Here is a 22,010-nt window from a genome sequence, read left to right as displayed (position 1 = left end):
TGCATGGCATAATGATAATTATGCATAATAATGCCATCAGTATAAACAGCAAAAATACGATGACCTTCTAAAAGTCAACACATTGTTACAGATTGAAGTAGTGGGTCTGTTGGTGAGCCTTTGCAAATAAGTGTCTAGATGGAAGAAGAAAACTCTCTCCTCTATACTGCTCAAATATTTTCATTCAAACAATTATTCAAGGCTCAAAGAGGAAACAAAGAATGAGTATTTTTTATTTTTGATACTTCCTCAAGCAAAGGATCTGAATACTTCTTCCACCAGTGACTATAGCCGATGTCCTCTGCCAAGATGCAAACCACAACATTTTAAAGTCATAGTTAAGGCTAACACAGTCACGTATTTAATGCTCAAAAGATATATTTTAGGTTGAGTATTGCATTAAAGGTGAATGTCAGTGTTTTTCCCTCATAGTTTCATGTCAAATGGACTGTTATTTGTGGGGTCTTTATCCATATTATGTACAAAAACACTGATTATCTTGACGAGAACTAAAATGAGTGCAGTCATGTGGTAAGAGCACGTTAAAGGTTGATCAGACGGAGGGTGTGTGGCTCAAAAACATGAGCCTATTCCTCTGCGTGCAGGGTGCAGCGGCCATGTTGGAACTGACCTCGACCAGGTGGTTGTCAGGACCATAAAGGTCTTTGTCCAGCTCGATCACCAGGCTCTTAAAAAACGAAGAGAACTTCTTCTTCTGCTTCCCTGGCTAGAGAGCAGAGAGACAGATAGACGTGGTCAGTTAGAGTCTAAAATGAGATGCGCACGAACACACATGTACTGTATATACATAACAAATTCATAAAAGTACACAAATGCAAACGCTTGTGTTCATGTCTTTGCATAGAGCAACATCACTAATCAAAAACCCACAAAAGGCTGAGTGAGATCATAAAGAAAGTGAGACTAGACATTCTCAGGGTCCACTTCCTCTGAGCTGAACCAGAAATATTTGTGGTTTGTGAAACCTAAATGCTTCCTACCGCTGTGAAATGAAGGCCTTGCCCCAGACTGCTGAGAACATCAGGGCCTTTTGAAGCAAAGCTCACAGCTCAGAAACAAATGTAAAATCATTTTGTTTTTAATGCTGCATCTACACTCTCTATAAACACTTTTCACATCATCAGTCACTCATTTTAAATTATGAGCCAGCCGATACTTTTTCTGTCCGAGGTCGTCTGAGCACATCATTACCTAGCAGGCCAAAAACGACCCAGAGCAGCTCCAGGATCAAAGAGCGGCACACTTTCAAGCTAAATGCGAAAATTATGATTCCAGTTATTTAAATAAGCAGCCATTTGCCTCACACTGAAGTCATCTGCCACGGATGACGTAATACTAAACCCTGCAGCAGATCAGTGTCATAGAAACCTTTTTTTTTTTTTTTTAAAGTTATTTCATGTTCAAATATCCTATGTAACACAGCGTGCGTGTATATTTTTGAAATACAGGTGTGAAATAACAATTAAAATGTGCACTGTGTATCAAAACTCACGTCATCCAGCAACTTCCCCTCCACCCGCAGCTCCCATGATGCAATGCTGCCATCAGAGTCATCAGCATCAGGTCTGGCAGGGTTGAAGGTGTTGGATATGTAAAGCCTCAGTTTACGCTTTTGCTGCTGACACAAGGGCATATTAAAATTCCACAGTTTAAAGGGACATTTCACAAAATCTTAAGTTGAAATTCATGTTACAGACACCCTACCTGAACTGATTAGAGAGTCAAATTAGTCTTGAGTCTTGAAAAGGACTATTTTTGTGTTTTAATATGAGACAAAACTTAAAAAGTTAAAAAATAAAATCTTGCTCTAAAAGGTACAATTTTATGACACCTTTGGTAACAGTTAAAGAGAAGAAAATGACTATAAATAATGTTTTTTTTCCATCCAAAAATGGACAGATGGCATTTTGGACTCAAACCTGGAGGTCGGTAGTGACTCCTCGTGGGTCATCATTTCTTTTCCTTACCTTCATTGGTCTCTTCAGTGCTTCCTGGATGTCCACACGTTTGCGCATGATGGTCTGGTCCAATTTGCGCTCAAACGCTAGCAGATCCATGTAGGCCTGAGACTCAGGGACCAGCTCACGGATCTTCTCAGAGAGTGAGAGGACAATCTGACATTAAAATCTTTAAATGGACAACTGCAATATTACACACACTGGATTAAGAAATCAGATTTTCTTCACATATACTATCTGAATATCACTTAAGGGCTTAGGAAGATTAGCTGTCTGTCCTGCCTTGGTGCTAGTAGGGGGTCCACTGTCCCGTTTCAAGGACATTTTAGCTCCATACATCCAGTTTCCTGTAATTTTCCCTCTAAGTAGCTTCAAAGTTGAAGCAATTGTATTATTCCACTTTGTCTTTCAGTATCACATTATTGCAGATCTTCACTGAAGCTATTCAAAATGATTTATTCAAAACTTTAAAACTCACGATGTGAAAGTCACTGTTAGCTACAACAATTGCTAAAAAAACATAGTCAACTGCTAACATAAGCTAATGTTATGGACCTTGCTAGATTTGGGATAAAGGCAACACAGCTGATGGTTAAGATAAGAGCAGACCTTGATGGCAAAGAGATAAAGCTAATGTAGCTAACATTATATAACAAGATGGCTGACTTGTATACAAAGAAAATGCTAACAGTATTCAACATGAAGGACCCATTTGGTTTGAAGCAAATGCTAATGTAGCTGACAGGAAATAAGCTAATGTTGGGAACCTAATCGGGTAAGAAATTAAGTTGAAGTAGTTGAGCGATAACTTTGACAAACAATAAGGAATTTGTTACATTAGCTTTACAACCTAGTCAACCAACTGCCAACATTAGCCAAAATTATGGACCCGGTTAACTTGAAAATAAAGCTGACTAACTTAGTTGGCTTGCAGGTAAAGCTAATGTAGTAGTAACATTAGTGAAATTCATGGAACCTGTCGATTTGGAGCTAAAGCGTCAAATATTCAAATCCAACACCTCATGTTTTTATGGCTGCATCATCCCATCTAATGGAAATATTCTAGATGTCTTGTGCATCATTTTATGCACATTTACTCTGAAACTCAGCCTGACATATTTGGTGTCTTTTTCAAAGTATGGGAAATTGGTCAGAATTTGAAGTAAAGTTCTGAGGGTTTGAACAAAGTTTTAACTGCACAACATCAGCTTGTACTGACTGACCCAACGGCGGGCCAGTGGGGTTCATAAGTTAAACTCAAGGCTTAGAGATTTATACGTTGTCATCCCATAGAAAAACTTCATAAGACTACTCATTATTCAAATTATTACAGTATATTGAGTAGCATTGACTGTGATTGATAATATTTGCTCTGTATGAGACTTATTTATTTCCAGAAGCTTGCTATTCTTTTACTTATAGAAAGGTGACAGTGGAAATATCCCTTTGCTGCTGCCCAGTCCATCATTAATACAGTGGTCCACACCATCCTGGGGACACTGTTGGGTAAAAACGAGATGAAGTGTGTGCAGCCAATCAGCCGGGACTCAGACATTATGATGCTGATGAAAGTACTCGGAGCCTCAAGGGCTGCTGCTTACCAAACTGTGCACAAACACACTCCTACAGTTCGCTCCTTCTCCTCCCTCCCTCTTCTTTCCTTTTTCATGTTTCTTTCTAAATGGCTGCTTTCATTGTTGCCTCTCATTCCTTCTCTATCTGAATCTCACTGCCTTTCACCGGGCTGAGGTGCTGAGCAGACGGAGGAGTGTGGCAAACATTCCCTGTCCCTGACTCATTATTGTGGAGTGGCGCCCCAGCCATGGTTCCTGCTATCTCCCGGTCTGGGTTATCTTGGGGGATAAGACCTGAGCCCAGATGCTCACAGTCTCCACACCTCCATAGTTTCAGTATGAATGCCCTCTGTGTGCTGGCCAGGACATGGTGAGGTTATGGCATGGCACAGGGCCGAAAACTGAGACCACGGGATGAAAATCAAACCTCAGTCGGCACAGACTCACCTGTGGCAACGTGGTGTTTCTGTCACCTCTTTCGGTTTGACTTGTGGTTTCATCTCTGCCATATCCCGCTGACTATACCAATTTAAATCAATAAGCCACCATCAAAAGAACAGAATGAAACCTAAAAAAAGAAACCCTAAAACCTCCTGATTGCTCCTTTCGTCCTCTCTCTTCTCATTTGGAAATAGCACATAATCATCTGGCCCTCCGCTCCTTCCAAGAACCCCTAACGTCAAAAAACGGCCAGGATTTTTCTGTTCTGCACACAAAAGGTAATAACACACACACACACACACACACACACACAGAAAACAGAGCAACAAAGGTAAAAATATGCAGCCTCACCCTTTGCGGAAGAATCTTGTCTGCCATTTTCCTTCTCTTAGCACTAGAGAGAGGGAGAGAAAGACAGAGAGAAAGAGGAAAAAGAGAGCATGTTACTATGGTGACTGATAGCGTAGCACCCAGGCCATCTGCTAAAATGCTGGGCCATATCCAGCACCCCAGCGTCCCAGCTGTGTGTGTGTGTGTGTGTGCATGTGTGTGTATGCGCTCATGTGTTCTCTTGAAATGCAGCGGTCCACCTGGAGAGCGAGAGCCTCTAACAGCCAAAAAAGTGTCACATCACACATCTCTTGCCTGGAATGTATTCACTGCACTCACACACACATGCACGCGCACGCACGCACGCACGCACGCACACACACACACACACACACACACACACACACGCACACACACTCTGCAGATTCACTGGGGCTGCTGCAGCAGGACTTGGATGGTGACAGGATGTGCGTTAAGGAGCTTTTAAGAATGCAGAGCCTTCAAGAGTTTTACAGAGGAGATTGTATGTGGGTGTGTGGATAATTTCATTCACGAATCTCAGGGATTTTCTGCTGTGAGAACAACATTTGTTTACTGATACCATGTTTTTTGTCTTATACTTACCAAGGAGGGACCAAGAACAATAAGACAATCTCTGCCAAGTTGGTGCCTTTGTCAGAACTCTCTTACTAGGTGACAATCCTTACAAAAACATCCTTACAGCTTCCTTCTTCTATTCAAATTTCCTTAAATGTTTCATCGACATCTGTGGACACCTGTGATATGTGGAGCACCCATGTAAAGTCATGCAAGTGTTCTGTTGGTGGTGCCATCAGAAGGACGCTGCCTGAAAAAACCTGAATGACACTACACTGCAAAAAGAGAAATTCAATAAAAAACAGAATTACTTATTTTAGGATGATTTTATCTTATTTTTCTCATCACATAGAAATAATCTTGCCCTGTAAGTGTTACATCCCTTTGGTGAAGCTTTGAAACGTCTATATAAGCAGAGCAATTTACATCTCAGGGTTTTCAGATCCTTCTCTGTACTCTTGTTTTAAGATTATAGCAACTAAATTGAGCTGAATTACACTGTAATGTTAAGCACATTTAGAGTGAATTTCTTTGTTCTTTGTGAGGTTCTTTGTTTTTATCTATTCTTTTTACTGTTTTAAAGCAATAGTCTGACATTTTGGAAAATATTCGGATTTTCTTTCTTGCTAAGAGTTAGATGTGAAGATTGATACCATAATAAATATAAGGTTGCAGCCAGCAGGTGGTTAGCTTAGCAATATGAATGAAAACAGAGGGAAACGGTTAGCATTGCTTTGTCCAAAGGTAACAAAAATGCCTACCAGCACTTCTAAAGCTCACTAATTAACATGTTATATCTGGGGTTTTTTTTTTAAATGAATACACAAAACATGGGGTAAAAACATTAGTTATGCGCTGGATAATTTTTTTGGCTTGGAGCAGTAACTAATTGCCAATAAAACCACAACTTGTCTTTTTTTTTTTACCTTGTGTTTGTACGGTTGCAAAAAAACAAGATATAATGTGTTAAACAGGGAGCTTCAGAGGAGTTGGTCCGCAGATTTTGTTAGATTTCAACAGAGCCAGGCTGCCTGTTTCCCCCTGCTTCCAGTGTTTATGCTAAGCTAAGCTAGCTGGCTAGTAGCTGTAGCTTTGTATTTAACATACACACAAGAGAGTGGTATCAGTCTTTTCATCTAACTCTTGTTAAGTGAATAAACTAATTTCTAAAAATGTCGAACCATTGATTTAAAGGTCGGATAGTCTTTCGTATTGAGCTGATTTTCATGCTAGTTCAAAATCTTATTTGTGATTTTTTTTTACCTGATTTCTTGTTTGATACTAGGGGTGGGCGACATTTATATAATTATATATATTTCAATAAAGTTTAATGTGTTGACAATTTTTTGGAAAGTAAATGAAGAAAGATGAAATAACCAGATGGAAATACCTATTTTTTAATAATCCAATAAATAAAAACAAATACCTGAAAAATCAAGATGCTCTCTGAATAACACTGACGACAATAAAATAATACAACAAGAGCTATAAGAGGAATAAATACCACAGTAAAAACTCTGATGGTTGACAATTCAATATTTTTTTTCTACATTGCTGTTGTCTCATTGTATATTTCGTTGTATCGCCCAACCCTATTTGATAGTAGCAATATTCTTGTAGATTACAGAATATTTTGCTCGTTTGTGGAAGGGTTTTTTTTTTTTTTTTTGCAGTGTAGATAAATTTTCTATCACAAAGCACTGCAATGATCTGTGAAGCAGTATGTTACATCAGCATGCCAAATACTGAAAACAAGCCTGCTAGAAGGAGAATTGAAAGATCCGGGGTGCATAGCAAAGGAAAAAACAAAACCTGCATCACAACAATCCGCCATTTCATTCTAATTTAAAAGGGTTTCAGATTGGATTCTACTTTATTTTTTTTATGGTCTAGCTGCAAAAAACTGTTCCCATCATGCCATGCTCCAGTCCAAAGCATGCACCACTACATTTTAGGAGTCAACTTCTGGGCCCGTCGTATGTTTGGCCAAAACAACTCATTCAGGGAGTGCTGGGCTCAGTTTAAAGGCCAAGTGGGCCAGAGTCATCAAACGTAAGAAAACGGACATGCAGCAGAATAAACTCCTACTTTGATCCGAGCGTGGGATCTGATTGGGGCTCTCTCATGTCCATCTGCCTCGCCGGCATCTCGTTGGCTCCGGGGAATCCAACTGGCTTCCTAAGAATTGGTGAGGATTCGAAGGTTGTCCGATTAGAGTTGTGACGAGACACACACTCAGTGGCAGCAAGTAGTGGAGTAACACCTGGTGGTTCTGGCTGTTTGTATGTCTGTATGTGTTGGATGTGTGTTAAGTTCAAGGGTCTGTTAGTAGGTGCAAACTCTAAACTCAGACAAGGGCAGGCACTGCGATGGGTGTGTAACTGTGTCCATGCTTGCACAAAGTGCAGCAGAGGAGGACCTGGGAGGCGACCTGCTCGTCTGAGGGACACGCTCATTCAACAAAGTTTCAAAGTTTCTCAGTGAACCAAAACAATCATGCTTCACACACATAGACAGACAATACACTGATAATGGACACACTGTGAACTTGTGGATCACAGGGAAGGGAGTAGACTAGCAGTGTGCGTGTTTAGCTCTTTGGTTCAGCTCAGGATGGCTCTGAATTGCAAATGTGGGTGTTGCAAGACATTGAAGACAACATGCACACTACTCACAACTTTTTGTTTACTTCCCAAAACAACTTGTTTACTTCCCAAAACCAGCCCTTAATCAGAAAATTAAACCTGTTGGTCTAGCACCAATAAACCAGTTTCACTACCCCTCAGCACATCACTCGAGAGTAACAGAACACCAGCTGGAATTCTTCAAAGTGGTAATTGAAACCACCGTGTTCATCTTCGTGTTAAGTTACTGTTAAGCAATGGACATTTTAGAAACGACTACAGGAACTTAACTGGTGATGAAACATGTAACATCAAGAATGAATTAAAATTTGACTTTGAGCCTTTGATGTCCCACTGAAAAGTAAATCTTGTGACTGAGGTGGTGAATTCAGTGTTCAAAGTGCTGGCAGCCACAGCAAATTACATTAAGTTTGTTGTTTGATTACACCCTGTCAGAACAACCTCTTTATATTACACTACACTATGCTGTGTGTTTTTTGCAAGGAAACTCCCAGATTCGGTAATGTGATCATTTGAGTCTCAAAAAAGTGGAATCTGTTAATATAAAGTCAGGAGTGTTTCACCCTCACCCCTTGGGTTACCACGGCACAGTCTTACAAAGTTCATGGTAAAAAAGGAATTGTTTGGCATAAAAACAGTACAAGTTTTAAGTGGTATGGAAATATTGCAAAAAGCTAGTTGGGGCTAAGGCTGCTGTAACCAATTATTGTCATTATTGATTCATCTGCATTTCTGTAAGTCCTATGCGAAGGCAGCTGGACTTGCTTGTACTTACAGTACAAAACAGAAATATATTAAGTTTACTATCATAGAGAAAACTTTTTACATTTCACGTTTTCAAGGAATGCCAGACTGATTACGTTTTCTGTCAACATGACGATAAAATGTAAATTAATTTATTTTCTAAGTTGTGTAACCACACGTGGGACTCGGATGAGAGCCTTGGTCTCTAGTGTCAAAGTCCTTAGCCCACCATCCACCTCGACCACCTGCCTATGAGTTATGTGCGTGACATAAATGTAGTGCTTCCTTCAGTAGAGGCAGCAATACGTTTCCCAAAAAAACGTGTCTGGGAAAACAAATTAGTAGTACATAAACATAATTTCTAGGACACTGGGTTGAGTGTTTATACCACTTTATGCAAAGCAAACCAGAATTCAATCTTATTTTTAGCAGCAGCTTGGCATAGCACAGCGTTTGTTCTGCAGAGCAAGTGTAGCTGGGACCATAAGGTCTCAAAGACACTGTAAACACAGGTGGCTTGCCCTCAGCTGGCAGCGTGGGGTTTGAGCAGGACGGAGGAGCTGGAGCATCAACCTGTTTGCCAAAGGACGCACACTCTCACAAAGCAACAGAGAGCGAAAGAGACAGAGACACCTGGACGGGTCACTCTGGACCATTGATCAGAGCCTGCGCAACCAGCCGAGCTGCTCTGGGGGTTGAGACTCCGACGCAGGACGACATTTCCCCTGACCTGTTCGACAAGCCTGCTTAATTGTAAGTGGATCAATTGTGCTGCAGATACCGAGAGAATGAAACAGAGAAAGACAGAGGTTCACTGAGTATGCATATTGATCGCCTTTCTAGTGACCATACCTGCCACACATTCGTCCTTATAGACATCCATCCACTATGTGTATGTGTGTGTTTGTGTGTGTGTGTTTGTGAGCCTGGCTGGCACACTGACATTCAGACCTTTTGTTCATGGTAGTCAAATAGCTGACAATAGATAGTGTAACAATACGCCAAAGCACGTACTAGAGTGTGGCATCCACAGCCGTGTGGGTGCCACATAGGTATGACAGATTTCCACACTCTGACGACACATAAAGATTGAACAGTGAGGAAACACTCAGTCATGGCAGTGATTGGGATGATCAGAGTGGATGCACAGTGTAAGCAAAAAGTGGAGCGATGGGAGAGAGGCGATGTGCAAGCTTGAAAACTGCAAACAAAAACTGCAATGAAAGCTCAAAGGAGACACACAAAGGTCACGGTTTCATTTCACTCATCAGTGTAGTTTTTGAGATCGGACTTTCCAAAACAGTTTTTAAGAGAGTGTGGAATGATGAATGGAAATGTTGTTGTACATAAGTAAATCTGCTGTGAAAGTAATGAACATTCTTATTCTTGATTCATTTATTCTTTTGTTTTAAGAATTTGTGATTTTTTCATCTATACAATGTCAAAAAATAGATAAAATGCCAATCACAACTTCCAAAAGCTTAAGGTGGTGTCTTTAAATAGCTTGTTTGTCTGACAAACAGTTCCAAACAAAAATTTTTCCATTTACAGTAATGAATAATAGAGAAAAGCAGCAAATCCTCTTAGAGAAACTGGAGACCACAAATATTTGGCATTTTTGATTAGCCACACTGGCGGCTGGCAATGTCAGCCTGTTGTTTAGTCCACCACTTCAGTCCATACTGAAATATCTCAACAACTGCTGGATGGATTGCCATGATATTTTATACCGACATCATGGTCTCCTCAGCACGAATTGTAATCACTTTGGTGATCCCTTAAAATTTCATCTAACACCATCATGGGATCAACATAATGTCCACTACCTGTAAAACTAATGACATTCCTATCAGCCTCACCTTTACCTTGTATTTACTTCTTATTAGCAAATGTTAGCCTGCTAATATGCTACACTACGATGCTGAACATGGTAAACATGCATGTTAACATTGTCACGGTGAGCATGCTAGCGATCTGACATTAGCATTTAGCTCAAAGAGCTGCTGTGCCTGAGTATAGAGTCACAGTGCCACAGGCTGTAGACTCTCAGTCTACTTCTCTGACTAGAGATAAATTATTTATCAAAACTATTGTCAATTAATTTCATGTCCACTGACTCACTGATTAACCTATTAATCATTTCAGCGCCTTTGCAAAATAACCTTCATCTCTTATTAGTAAGGCTGTGTATTGTTTGAAATGTTTTGACGCCAGTAACAGTACAATACATGAGTTTCTAAAAGCCTTTTTTTTTTTTTTTAAATAAATGTAACATAATAAGCCAAGTTTTTCAAATGCATTGAAATTGTCTTAATACAAACAGCAAAATAAGAACTTTTGCCTTGTCTAAAATGATCAAAATTAAAGTAAAAGTGACTAAGACAACCAATTTCTGACACATTTCACCTACCAAAAAACTACTGAGATTTCTGACTCAGACCTTTTTACAGTACTTGGACATGATTCAAGGCCAATTCCATACTTCCATGAAATATGAGTAAAGTCAGATTTGTTCCAGACTTGTTGAGTTGAGAGTGTAACCCCAGCTGTCGTTGTCTAAGTAATCTCACGGATCACACAAAAGCGGACACATAAGGAGTTGCTCTATGCAAGCCATGCAGTAGTTGTGTGGTAGTTGGAGGTCAGCTGGATTCAGACTCACTTTCTGGCCCGGTTCTGGACGGCCTGCTGTTGCTGCTGCTGCTGTTGCTGCTGCTGCTGCTGCTGGACCTGCTGGGAGGGGGCAGGCCTCTTACGACTGGGCTCCATCACTGGGGAGGGCAGGCCGGGCCGCACCGTCGGGCTCCCTCCGAATGGTGGGCCAGGGGGGCCCATGGGAGCTCCCTGGTGGGGCATCCTCGCTCCAGACGGCATGCCAGGACGCTGGGAAGAAACCAAAAAGAGAAGGGGTCACATGTGGTTGGAAAACAGTCTCTACTGAGATTTCTGATTAATTATAATCACAAATTAGTGCTTCTAAAAATAAAACAAAGGAAACAATAGATCAGTTGTAACTTTTATGCATTTCACACTGGTGGATTCGAAGCGGACTAGGGAGAATTTTTTGGTAACCACACCCATCTCGTCTGACAAAATCGTGAAGTAGAGCTGCAACAAAGAACGTCACATCAGTTCCTAATCCAGACCTCATAGATGTTTCCGATTTGAAATAAAATTCTGGTGTCTGTTCTGGTTACAACCGGTCAGATATCTAAGCCAACCCGAAACTTAAGATCAAAATACAAACAGCAAACTCACCATATTACATATTTTGCCTTTCTCCTATATGTGGCAACCAAACAGCTGGGTTGGTAAACAAGAATATGCTTTGCGAAATTTGGTGAGATACATTAGTTATTATTATTTCTGTTTTCAAGTGTTTTGTGATCAACTGTCTTGTGAAGCTTTAAATGGAGTACAATTCCAATATGGGATTCGTCCTTGTTGGACAGTGACATAAGAGAGTAACACGAAATATGCAGCCTGTGATTTTGGCAACTTTTCACCCCTAAATCTGAGCATAAGTGTTAGACACACTTCAGCAGGACCCAAACCCCCTAACATCAACTGATACAAGAGCAGTAATCTGCCTTATTTTTTCTTTGTTAAACACACTAACAGTAATTTCCAGAAAATGCAATACACAACAGCAACTGTACCAAGAACAAGCAGAATGTTCATGTTTCTGTCTTGTTTCCTCTCTTGTTCTCGTCCCCTTTAAACAATGATCAAGTTTGACGGCTGAAAAATAGACTAAATTAAGATTTTTCGAAGCGTGGAAACTCTGTCTCTCACACACTAACACACACACACACACACAAACACTCCTCCTAAACAATGCAAACAGTGTCAGAAGCCACAGTCCCACACTCCCGTCTTGACGCCTGGGAACAACTGGGGAGCTCTCACCTGTGCTCGTCACTCCCATGGCAACAGCTGCCTCTCGCCTCAGTTTACGGTCTGAAACCAGACAGGGGTTTGCAGGATAGAAAGAAATCCTTTCATTTTATCCAGAGCACGGACCTCCAGACAGAAAGCTAAACACTTCTACAGAGAGTAAGCAGTGCTCCAATTAAAATGCAATCACTCTAAATGCATCAGTGGTGGAAGAAGTTACCATATCCATTTATTTAAAGCAGAAATATTACACTGTAAAAATACTCCATTAGAAGTCCTGCATTCAAAGTCTTAAGGGCAAATGTACTGCAGCAGAATGGCTCCTGTCAGTGTTAGTGTTAGTGTCTCATATATTATTTCATTGGACTTTTAATACTAATTCATTAACATCTAAGCTAGCTACATGACAGAGCGTTTCCTTTGACTCCCGTTTGTTCAGCAGCAGATCAGTGTGCAGAATTTTTTTTTTTTCTGTCTGTTCCTCGGGTAAATGCAACTACGAGAAAGCAAGAGCCAGCTAGCCACCTGGAGTCTTGACAGTCCCGTAAACTGCAGCGTGTGTGCATATAGTGTAACTATTCAATATTCATGTTTACAGGAGTGTCGTGACCCAAGACAATTAACGTAGCCAGCCATCATCCAAGTTACTTTCTGACTGAAAACAACCTTTTTGTGCACGTTCTAATAACTCGATTTTCAGAAAGTAGACATTTATGTTGCACAGCCCCCTTTGATATTATGCTTAATTGCTGCATATTCTTAAATAATTTTGCATTTAATCAAATTTATACCAAAATAACTTAGGGTACCCCGGGGGATAAGGGAGGGTGGGGGAATCTGATTAGGGGCCAATCGCTCACTTTTTCCCTGGGGCTCTCTACTGAGTTAATCCGGCCCTGACTGTTGGGTGGTTTGATCCATAACAATGCATCCTATTTCATAAGCTCATCATAGGTTTGTATATATAATCTTAATCTAAAAAGTAACTAAATCTATGTCAGATAAATGTAGTGGAGTTAATACATTTCCCTCTACCTCTCTTTTATGCAAAAGAGCATCTATATAGCGTTATATTTGTGTCACATTCCTGATTGCTTGATGAGACATTTTGAGCAGTGAAACTGAGTGAAAGAGAATATCATTGTGCACTTGTGTGGATAGTAACAAACAGGGGTATACATTTATTGAGAGCAGAACACATTTTTGTTTGCTCAAATTAAATTATTCTTTGCGTGATGATAATTTCTCTACAAAATATTATTTATGCGGTCGCAAAAAATCTTCTTCTGCGTACACAAGTCAGGCACATATATGACTCCATACATCCAAACCTCGTTGTTTAGGCAGGTGCATTCACACCAAAGCATCTGCAGAGCCATGACACAGCGGGCCCGGATTTTTTAACCATCACCATGCAAAAAAGACAATGTCTCAGTCCAAACTGGCAAGGAAAATGCCCACTACATTTGTATAAAGAATGTGTAAATGTTGGACAAATTTTCCCCACGTCATTGTTTGTCACCTCTAAATGTGGACTACTGCACAAACATACACATATCCAATGTGATCTTTAGACCGTCCACAAACACACGAAAACAACCCAGAGAACAAACAAAGGACAAGGTAATAAACAACAGGGAGTGCACGATTAAAAAAAAAAAAAAGATATTAAACTGTGCCAAAATGTAAATGCATATATTCACAGGGAGATTTAATAACTCAAAAGAGATTACAACGAGATTCGACAGGCCAAGACTGACGTATTATGTGCCCTTTGAAATGGTGACCAAGCTCAGATCCTGTGATAAGAAGGCTGAGCAGGCGTTGCTGTCACTCTGACTGGGAGTTTATTGGTGGTGGTTGGGGGGGGGACGACTGAGAAGGGTCTCCAAATGGGAGAGAGGATAAAACAACATATGGTCGGGCCTCCTGCTTGAATGTTGTCACCTTATGGAGTCTTAAGAGATCCCCTTCTTTTTCTGTCTACTTCCTACCTAAGCTGGACGACAGCAACCAAACAGACATCAGACTAGACTTTCAGCAGCCGGACCCACCCAGACAGACTCTGCTACTGTTAACACCAGCTGCCTAGAGAATTTAAGCTTTTCAGATAACAGATACAGAAAGCCATACCTGGATAATGTGTCAGATGAATCTCCCCTAAATCCACACACACACAATGAGTTATACTCTATAATCTGACCTGCTGAACCGACTCCAACGCTCTGCCTGGAGCCCTGCCAGCCGGCCAACCAGCCAGCCAGCAATCGAATCTGCCATGTGGATGGATATATGAGAAGTGTGTTGGCATCTCTGGGAAGGCTGGAGGGATTTGAAGAGGCCAAACTTAACCCACACTGTACTAAACATATGAATCTGTGGGTTGTTAGATGGATGGTCCCCTCAGAGGCTTCATTGGCACCCTGAAATCTATTAAAAACTGAGGATGAGGTTCCATGAATGGGGCATGACTCATTCTTTCAGGGCTCAGACTAAAGATCATTTTCATTATCGATTTATTGTTTAATATATCAAGTGTCAGAATATAGTGACAAATGTCAACCATTGTCTCCAAAAACCCAAGTTAACGTGCTCAAAATATATTTGTTTTTTGTAAGATATTCAGACAAAATCTATTCCTATTTTTTCTTATCACACTACTTTATGTTGTTTAGGGTATGACAATCAACAGTGTAAGTCATGTATATATCTCATTAAAGATACAATTAATGAAGTGTTAGTTTTTATTATGACCATTCTCATCATAATGAACAATTTATTTTAAATAATATTTCAAGATTTTTATCTTATCCCTGTAATTATGGATATAATATTGTATATCAATGTAAGGGCTGGGCAGTAATTCAATATTGTTGTTAACTGACTTTTAGTGGAATCTTAACATGATGATTTGATAATAGTGTGTTACTGTTTTACCAAATTTCGTAGTCTAAATGTATCCTTCCAAGCAAGTTTTTCTTAAAAACTAAAAAACTTAGTTATTGAGGGTTTTGTTTAAGACATGTGAAAATTGTTTTCTGATGCAAAGCGTAAAAAGGAAACATACTGTATTGCAACAGACATCATTTTGATTATTTCACATGTGATTTTGCATGTGGCTGCCAATACTGATTGCATTTACATTTACGCTAATTCATCTGGCGGACATGTTTGTCCAAATTAGAGCTGAAATGATTAGTCATTTAACTGAAAATTAATCGGCGGCTCTTTTGATAAGCGATTGATCGTTTAAATTCTTTTTTAAGCAAAAACGTCCATCGTCCTCTGGTTTCGTTTCTCTGATGTGAGCATTAGTTGCTTTTCTCTGTGTTTATATAATTTTATATTTATATAAAAAAACAGAGTGGGTTTTGGACTGTAGGCCGAATAAAATCAAGACATTTGAAGACCAAATAATCCAACGATTGAGAAAATAATCACCTGATAGTTGAAGCCCCTTGGTGAAACACATTTCATTGCATTGAGCATCAATTTGATCATTTTACATGTGATTTGACTGATGTTGATATCAAAAATATATTCATTTAATACCAGAATACTGATTTCAACCATATCGCCCAGCCCCTATTGATTAAATTTTTACCCTGTTAGCACATGCTTATCTGTTACAAAGGTATCTATCGAATAGGGCTGGGACATGTATGAATATACAGTTTACTGTTTACCATGGGGTGATATTAATTTTTCTACCATGAGAAATGATGCTATACTGTTCATACCATTTATCTATCCCTTTATACATTAATATTTCAAATGCAAATCAATGAGCAGGACTGATTTATTGCAATAGTGGATTCTTATTTGATTTTTGCATCAATGTGATTAAGTACACGACCGCTCAAAAGTTTTACGTCTCCATTTTTCCAGTTGTTACTGAAATTTTTGTATAGTGTAATGACTCAGTATTCCCGAAATTAAAGCATAGAACAAGTAAATAATAAAGCTTTAAAACAACTGAAAAATGGAATCTTAAATCTTAAATTTAATCAAAATTTTTTCATTCAGCAGCTGAACACGTGACGTTTTTTCTACAAGGGAGATCAAATATTGCTCAGAAAGTTCGTTCCAACACTGGTCCAAATTCTCACTAATGTGTTGCACTTGTAGGTCGCTCTGCTTTCACCCTCTGTCCGGTTCATCCCAAACCAGTTCCATGGGGTCTATAAGTCTGGAGACTGTGCTGGTCTTCCATCGTTTTGGGTCATTATCTTGTTGTAGGATGAACCCCTGACCCAACCAGTCTGTCTTCCTTTGTTACCTACCTTTTTCCTCACCATTCTGATACTGATGTACAGTACTACTTCCTGTATCACAGTATTGTCCTAATAATGCATCAGAGGGTGTAGCAACACAGTTTGATCCAACACTGCCTCTTCACAGGGAGAGGGTTTGTAAATAATCAGCAAAAGTTGGGGAACCAGTAGGAATTATTTGCTTTAACTTTCAAGGCTCCATTTACTTCCATGGCTGAAGGAAAGCTGTAACTTAACCAATTTCTTAATCCCTGAAAAAGGTCTGTTTTCTGTGAAATTTACATGGTTTTGCACTTTTTGGTGACCTAATTTAATTTAAACCTATTTCATTCACTGGATAAGGCAAAAAAAGACATTCGTGTCAGGTTAAGAGTTTCTCAATAGATTTTCCAGACTCTTTACCATATTAAAATATACACCAATCAGCCACAACATTAAAATGTTAATGTTTTGGCTGATATATATATTCAGTATACACACACACACACAAACACACACACACACACATACATACATTCACATATAAATGTATATACACATATATACATATACATATATATATACACGTATATATATTCATATATACATATACATATATATACACGTATATATATTCACATATATATACACATACATATATATACATATACATATATACATATATATACACATATATATACATATACACATATATATACATATACATACATATACACATATATATACATATACATACATATACATATACATATATATACATATACATATATATATATTTATATAAATACACATAGATATATGTACACATACATCACATACATATATATGTGTATATATATATTTTTTTTCTTTCTTTTTTTCCCTCTGGATATTAAAGTACATTTATGGTGAGAGAAGATGTGTGGTTACAGACAAGTCTTGGTTTTATGTGCTGAATTTATCATCTCTAAGATGTCTTCCCAGTGTAACTTAGGTGAATGAGACCTCAATAGTGATCCTCAAAACACAAAAAAATTCAAATTAAAAAATTCTGCAGAAACATTTCCATCCAAAAACAATGTCTCAATCACTTTACTCTATTCAATCCACAGACCTCACTGTGGACAACTTTTGATGGGACTATTCTTTTGATAGAAAGTCATTTCAATGAAAACTGATCATGGCAAGGTCTGTGGATTAGCCAGTGTTATTGGGACATTGTGTCTTGGAAAGACAAGTGGCTGCTGAATTTTTATAAAAATTTACTTTTCAATGCTGTGTACACAAGAGATGACATTTTTTTTAACGTCCATTGTATTGGGGTGGAGGCAGAAAATTGAGATATCTCAAAATCTGAGCATATAAAACCAAAATCTGCATGGCTAGACACCAACAAAAGTTAAGAGAGAATATATGTTTTTTTGGTCATTTGGGAGAAATAACTCTTTAAGCAAGTGATCCAGACAATCCAGATTTGAGAGTAAAGGCGAAGTTCATGTTCAAAGGTCCTATGAATTGCTAACACAAACCCACTCAGAATTACATACGACAAAGCTACAGTGTTTCGTATTATGTTTGGGCTTATCGGGGTTTCCCATGCAGAGGACTGGAAGGCTTTTCTCATCACTGCGGCCCTCGCCGACCTCCAAACACACACACACACACACACACACACACACACACACAAATACAATGCAGAGAAGTAACACAGCAGGGGGAGGTAAGGCAGTTAATGAGAGAGAAAAAGGAAGAGACCTCAGACAGGCCTTCGGCCCACCCATCAGTCCTAGAACCAGACCTCAGCCAAACACTCTCCCCCACATCACACACTGCTCTGCTGAGGCTGGAACACTACAACCTTTGGTAACCACAACAATGTGTGCATATACTGTATTTACATATAGTTTTGTGTGTGTAATTGCATCTACATGTGTGTTTCTGTGTTTCTGAAAGCTTGCTTTGCTTCAGTCAGCCATGAGGGGAAAGGAAACGTCATCCCTCGCCACAAGCTAACAAACTGCGCCAAATCATCCCCATATCCCATACTATAAATATTTCTCCATTCTGCAGTATACACACCGAGGAACCTGCCACAACTATTATAACAAGACTTTTCCATCTTAAAATGTGGGGGAGAGACAGAGGAAAGAGGAGAAGCACGCATGAGAGAAAATAAGCAGAGGGAAATATTTGGCTTGGAGTAGCCAAACCCTCATCAAGGTTAATTGGTCTGTTGAGAGGACACACTCATCTGGCTCATCAATCACCCCGGTCCATTGTATCCTTAAGTCTGTCTCTGTGCGCAGGTCTTCAGCACCAAAGTCCCTGTAATGACCGCTCCTGTCAGAGAGACAATACCTCACCTTGTTTCAGTGTATAAATCTATCTGGTGTCACTATGCCCAACATCAGCTCTGATTAAACTGGAGTTATGTCTAAAACCAGAGCTCGGTCAAGCAAGTTCTGGGATTTTAAGACACATAAATATTTGACACACAAATACCATAAAGTCTTTTTGGGCTTTCTCAATGTACTTGAGGATTAGGAAGTGACGCCAGGGTTCAGGAAAGGTGTACAAAGGTGAAATTCACTTCAATTTAATAAGAAAGTAGAAGCTACAAAGTATATTCAGAGTCAAACGGACATGAAATAATATCAATGATGAAATAATACTTTCAACCCTGGGGGTCAGGACCCCAAAACATAAATTTAAGTGGTGGCCAAAGGATTGATGAGGTAGGAGATAGTAAAAAAAATTTTGCTACCTAAAAGAATGATTTTTTTTTTTTACTTTTCTGTAATTATTGAATTTTTCCTGTGTCATGCTGTATAGTTTTACCTTTAAAAGGCCAATACAAATCATCTGGCTGGCCAAGGGGTTTAAGGCCATAAACTGCAATGTCCCCAGTTCCAATCTGGCCTTGACTTTTGTTGCTAGTTGTTCCCCATCTCTCTTTCCCCTTATTTCCTGTCATCGCTCTACTGTCAATTCTCTAATAAAGGCACAAAATGCTCCCCAAAATACCTAAGAAATAGCAGAGCTGAAACCCTAATTCAGGACAAAACAAGACATGTCAAGATGTCACCTTGAGCTTTGCTAAATTGAGTTTGGCACTTTTTCCACAGTTTTGTGACACCGCACTAAACAATTAATCTCAAGCAAAATAAGAATTAATTGCAGTCCTAAAAAAATAAATTCAAGTGAAACGATCTGAGAAGGGAAAATCACTCTTGTCGAACTTATTGATATGAGACAGGGGTTACGAGGAGACAGTGCTTTGTTTTAAGGTTGTTACAAAAAGGTTTGGAAGTAAAGGTTTGGAATACTGGAAAGTCACATCTGCTAAAACTTTCAACAGCAAAGTGTCACAAAGACTTTTACATCAGCCTCAAGACTCTAACTCATTCATCTCACTCCATGTTCTGTTATTAATGTGCAGTATGGGGCTTATGGTAACAGTTGCCTAACCTCTAACCATGAGCAATACTTGACTTGACATTTCAGGCGAGCTTCACATGAATAGGCTGATTGTTCTGCATGATTTCCAGGATTGGCCGTCTGCCTTGGCTCCGTCTGCGATCCCAGGTCCGTTTGTCTCATGACCTTACAGGTTTAAATCCTTCCACCAACCTACAACACACCGCCTGGAAGGCTACTCTGACTGTGTTGTTATGAGTTGACTCGTCATTTCCCCCCTCTGTCTGTGACTCCCAGGGAAGCATGCTCAGTGTGCTCCGCTGTTAGCCAAAGGGGGAGCTGGCTGCTTTTTGCTGCTGCTGCTGCTGCTGCTGTTGCTGTTGCGCTTAGCTTCTATTTCTACAATTATCCATTTTTTGAATGCGTGTGTGTGTGTGTGTGTGCGTGTTAGAAATCCTCTGCTTCCCATCCTTCTCCGGCTCAGCTCCATCCCTCCATGCTGCTCTACTTCTTGTTCTCTCAAGCCATCTCCTAACAGGCTGGGATCCAGGGGGCTGGAAATAACCTTCACATGGCCAGCTTTACCCAGCTATCTCTCACACACAGACCGCTGCTGCTGCGCCGACTCATGCACACACACACACACACACACACACACTGGAGCACACAGAGACACACACACACACACGGACGCATGCCAGAGCCCAGCTCCTTTCACGGGAATGACGGACAGCGCCACTCACCACTCCATGGACCAGGAACTCAAACAGTTTGCTCTTGGTGGCTTTCCTGGCTCCCCCCGCCGTCTCCTCCGTAGCCATTTGCTCAGTCCCCTCCGTTCACCCTGCTATGTCTCCCCTCTCCTTCTTTTGTCTTTCCCTCTCCCTTCACCCAGCCTCCTGTTCCCCTCCCCTGCTCCACTTTCCTTCTCTTTGTGCTCTCCTTTTCAGCACTGCCTGTCCCTGACTCTCCTTCTCTCTCTCTCTCTCTCTCTCTCTCTCTTCCCTCCCTCTCCCTCTATTTTGAATGTGCGGCAGCCCTGCCGAGTCTCTCACTGTGTCTAGCTCACTTTTTAGTTGAGCTGCCTTTCAGGAGCCCGGCACGTCCCTTGGAGGTGGTGGTGGTGGTGGAGGTGGTGGTGGGGGAGCTGTGTGGGGGGGAGGGGGGTTCTGTGTTGGGGGGAACTGTGTGGGGGTCTGGCAGGGGGGTTTCAGCCAGCCCACCCTGCTGCTCCCCCGCACAGCTGTTGCATTCCATTGGTAGATAAGGGCATGCGGCGAGGAGAGGCTGTCGTTTGGTCTAAACGGGGGCTGGGGAGGTTAGAATCAGTTAGCCATTCCTCTTCTGCAGCTTCTCCCTGGTGACCAACCCAGAGGCCACGGTCAGCACACACAGAGCTCAGAGTTTGGACTCATTCTCAAAAAAGGACATTGGGCTCTTAAAGGGGCCATGCTGCATATCATTAACGCGTATACACACACACATAAACTGCCATAAATGATGGAGCTATGACGTGGTGATGATGACAGGGAGGAGGGCGATGTTATTTTTTCAATTGAAAGCAAATCCACTTGATTCATGGGGATTATATTTGACTCTTTGCCTTTGAGTGCAAAGCATGTCTGACAATGGGCGAGCTAATGTGCTCTAAAGCCAATTCACAAAAGGAGAAGGCCATGTCAAGAGCACCATCATTTCCTATGTTTTTGTGCTGGCCTTTGTCAGAGTGCATTCATAGGTTACAAGTATTTCCTCCACTCGCCTCATTAGCTTTACCTTTCACCCAGTAGTCAGCCAACAGGCTACATTCAAGCTGTGGCTACAGTATAACGGCAAACAAACAGGCTGGTCAGCACAGCAAGGTGACTATGTCACTTGACACATGTAATTAGGCCCTGTTGAGATTTCTTGCAGGCTGCTTTCTCAAAGCTTTCTTCACAAAATGCAGGAAATTGAAAGCCAAAAAAAGCTGAAAAAAAACCACACACACACACACACACACACACACACACACACACACACACACACACACACACACACACACACACACACACACACACACACACACACCATCCCTTCAAGGACAGAGGAATGTGATGTGAGGAATAAAGAAAAGACTTAGTGAAGCACAGT

At 40.4% G+C, this 22,010-nt stretch overlaps 1 protein-coding gene across 6 annotated transcripts in view; it reads right to left on the bottom strand.

Moving 5' to 3' along the window:
• The window catches only part of smarcd3b (SWI/SNF related, matrix associated, actin dependent regulator of chromatin, subfamily d, member 3b), a 29,654-nt gene extending 8,749 nt beyond the window's left edge, over positions 1-20,905 (bottom strand). For 2 of the 6 annotated variants that reach the window (XR_005707496.1, XM_040127374.1), the window contains exons 1-7: positions 20,621-20,905; positions 10,973-11,193; positions 7,010-7,099; positions 4,346-4,388; positions 1,989-2,111; positions 1,514-1,639; positions 632-727 (exon numbers count right to left, since the gene is read on the bottom strand). Coding sequence is in view for 5 of the 6 variants with exons in the window: in XM_040127374.1 (XP_039983308.1) it covers positions 632-727; positions 1,514-1,639; positions 1,989-2,111; positions 4,346-4,388; positions 7,010-7,099; positions 10,973-11,193; positions 20,621-20,698 (777 nt within the window). In the remaining variant the exon portion in view is untranslated. Of the gene's footprint in view, positions 1-631; positions 728-1,513; positions 1,640-1,988; positions 2,112-4,345; positions 4,389-7,009; positions 7,100-8,943; positions 9,082-10,972; positions 11,194-20,620 lie in introns of those variants that run through there. The other 4 variants (XM_040127375.1, XM_040127378.1, XM_040127377.1 and 1 more) reach the window with 4 other exon arrangements.
• Positions 20,906-22,010: the final 1,105 nt, after the last annotated feature.

Source organism: Xiphias gladius, chromosome 5 (assembly GCF_016859285.1).
Source record: "Xiphias gladius isolate SHS-SW01 ecotype Sanya breed wild chromosome 5, ASM1685928v1, whole genome shotgun sequence".
Classification (NCBI taxonomy): domain Eukaryota; kingdom Metazoa; phylum Chordata; class Actinopteri; order Istiophoriformes; family Xiphiidae; genus Xiphias; species Xiphias gladius.
This window is presented reverse-complemented; position numbering and strand designations above follow the sequence as displayed.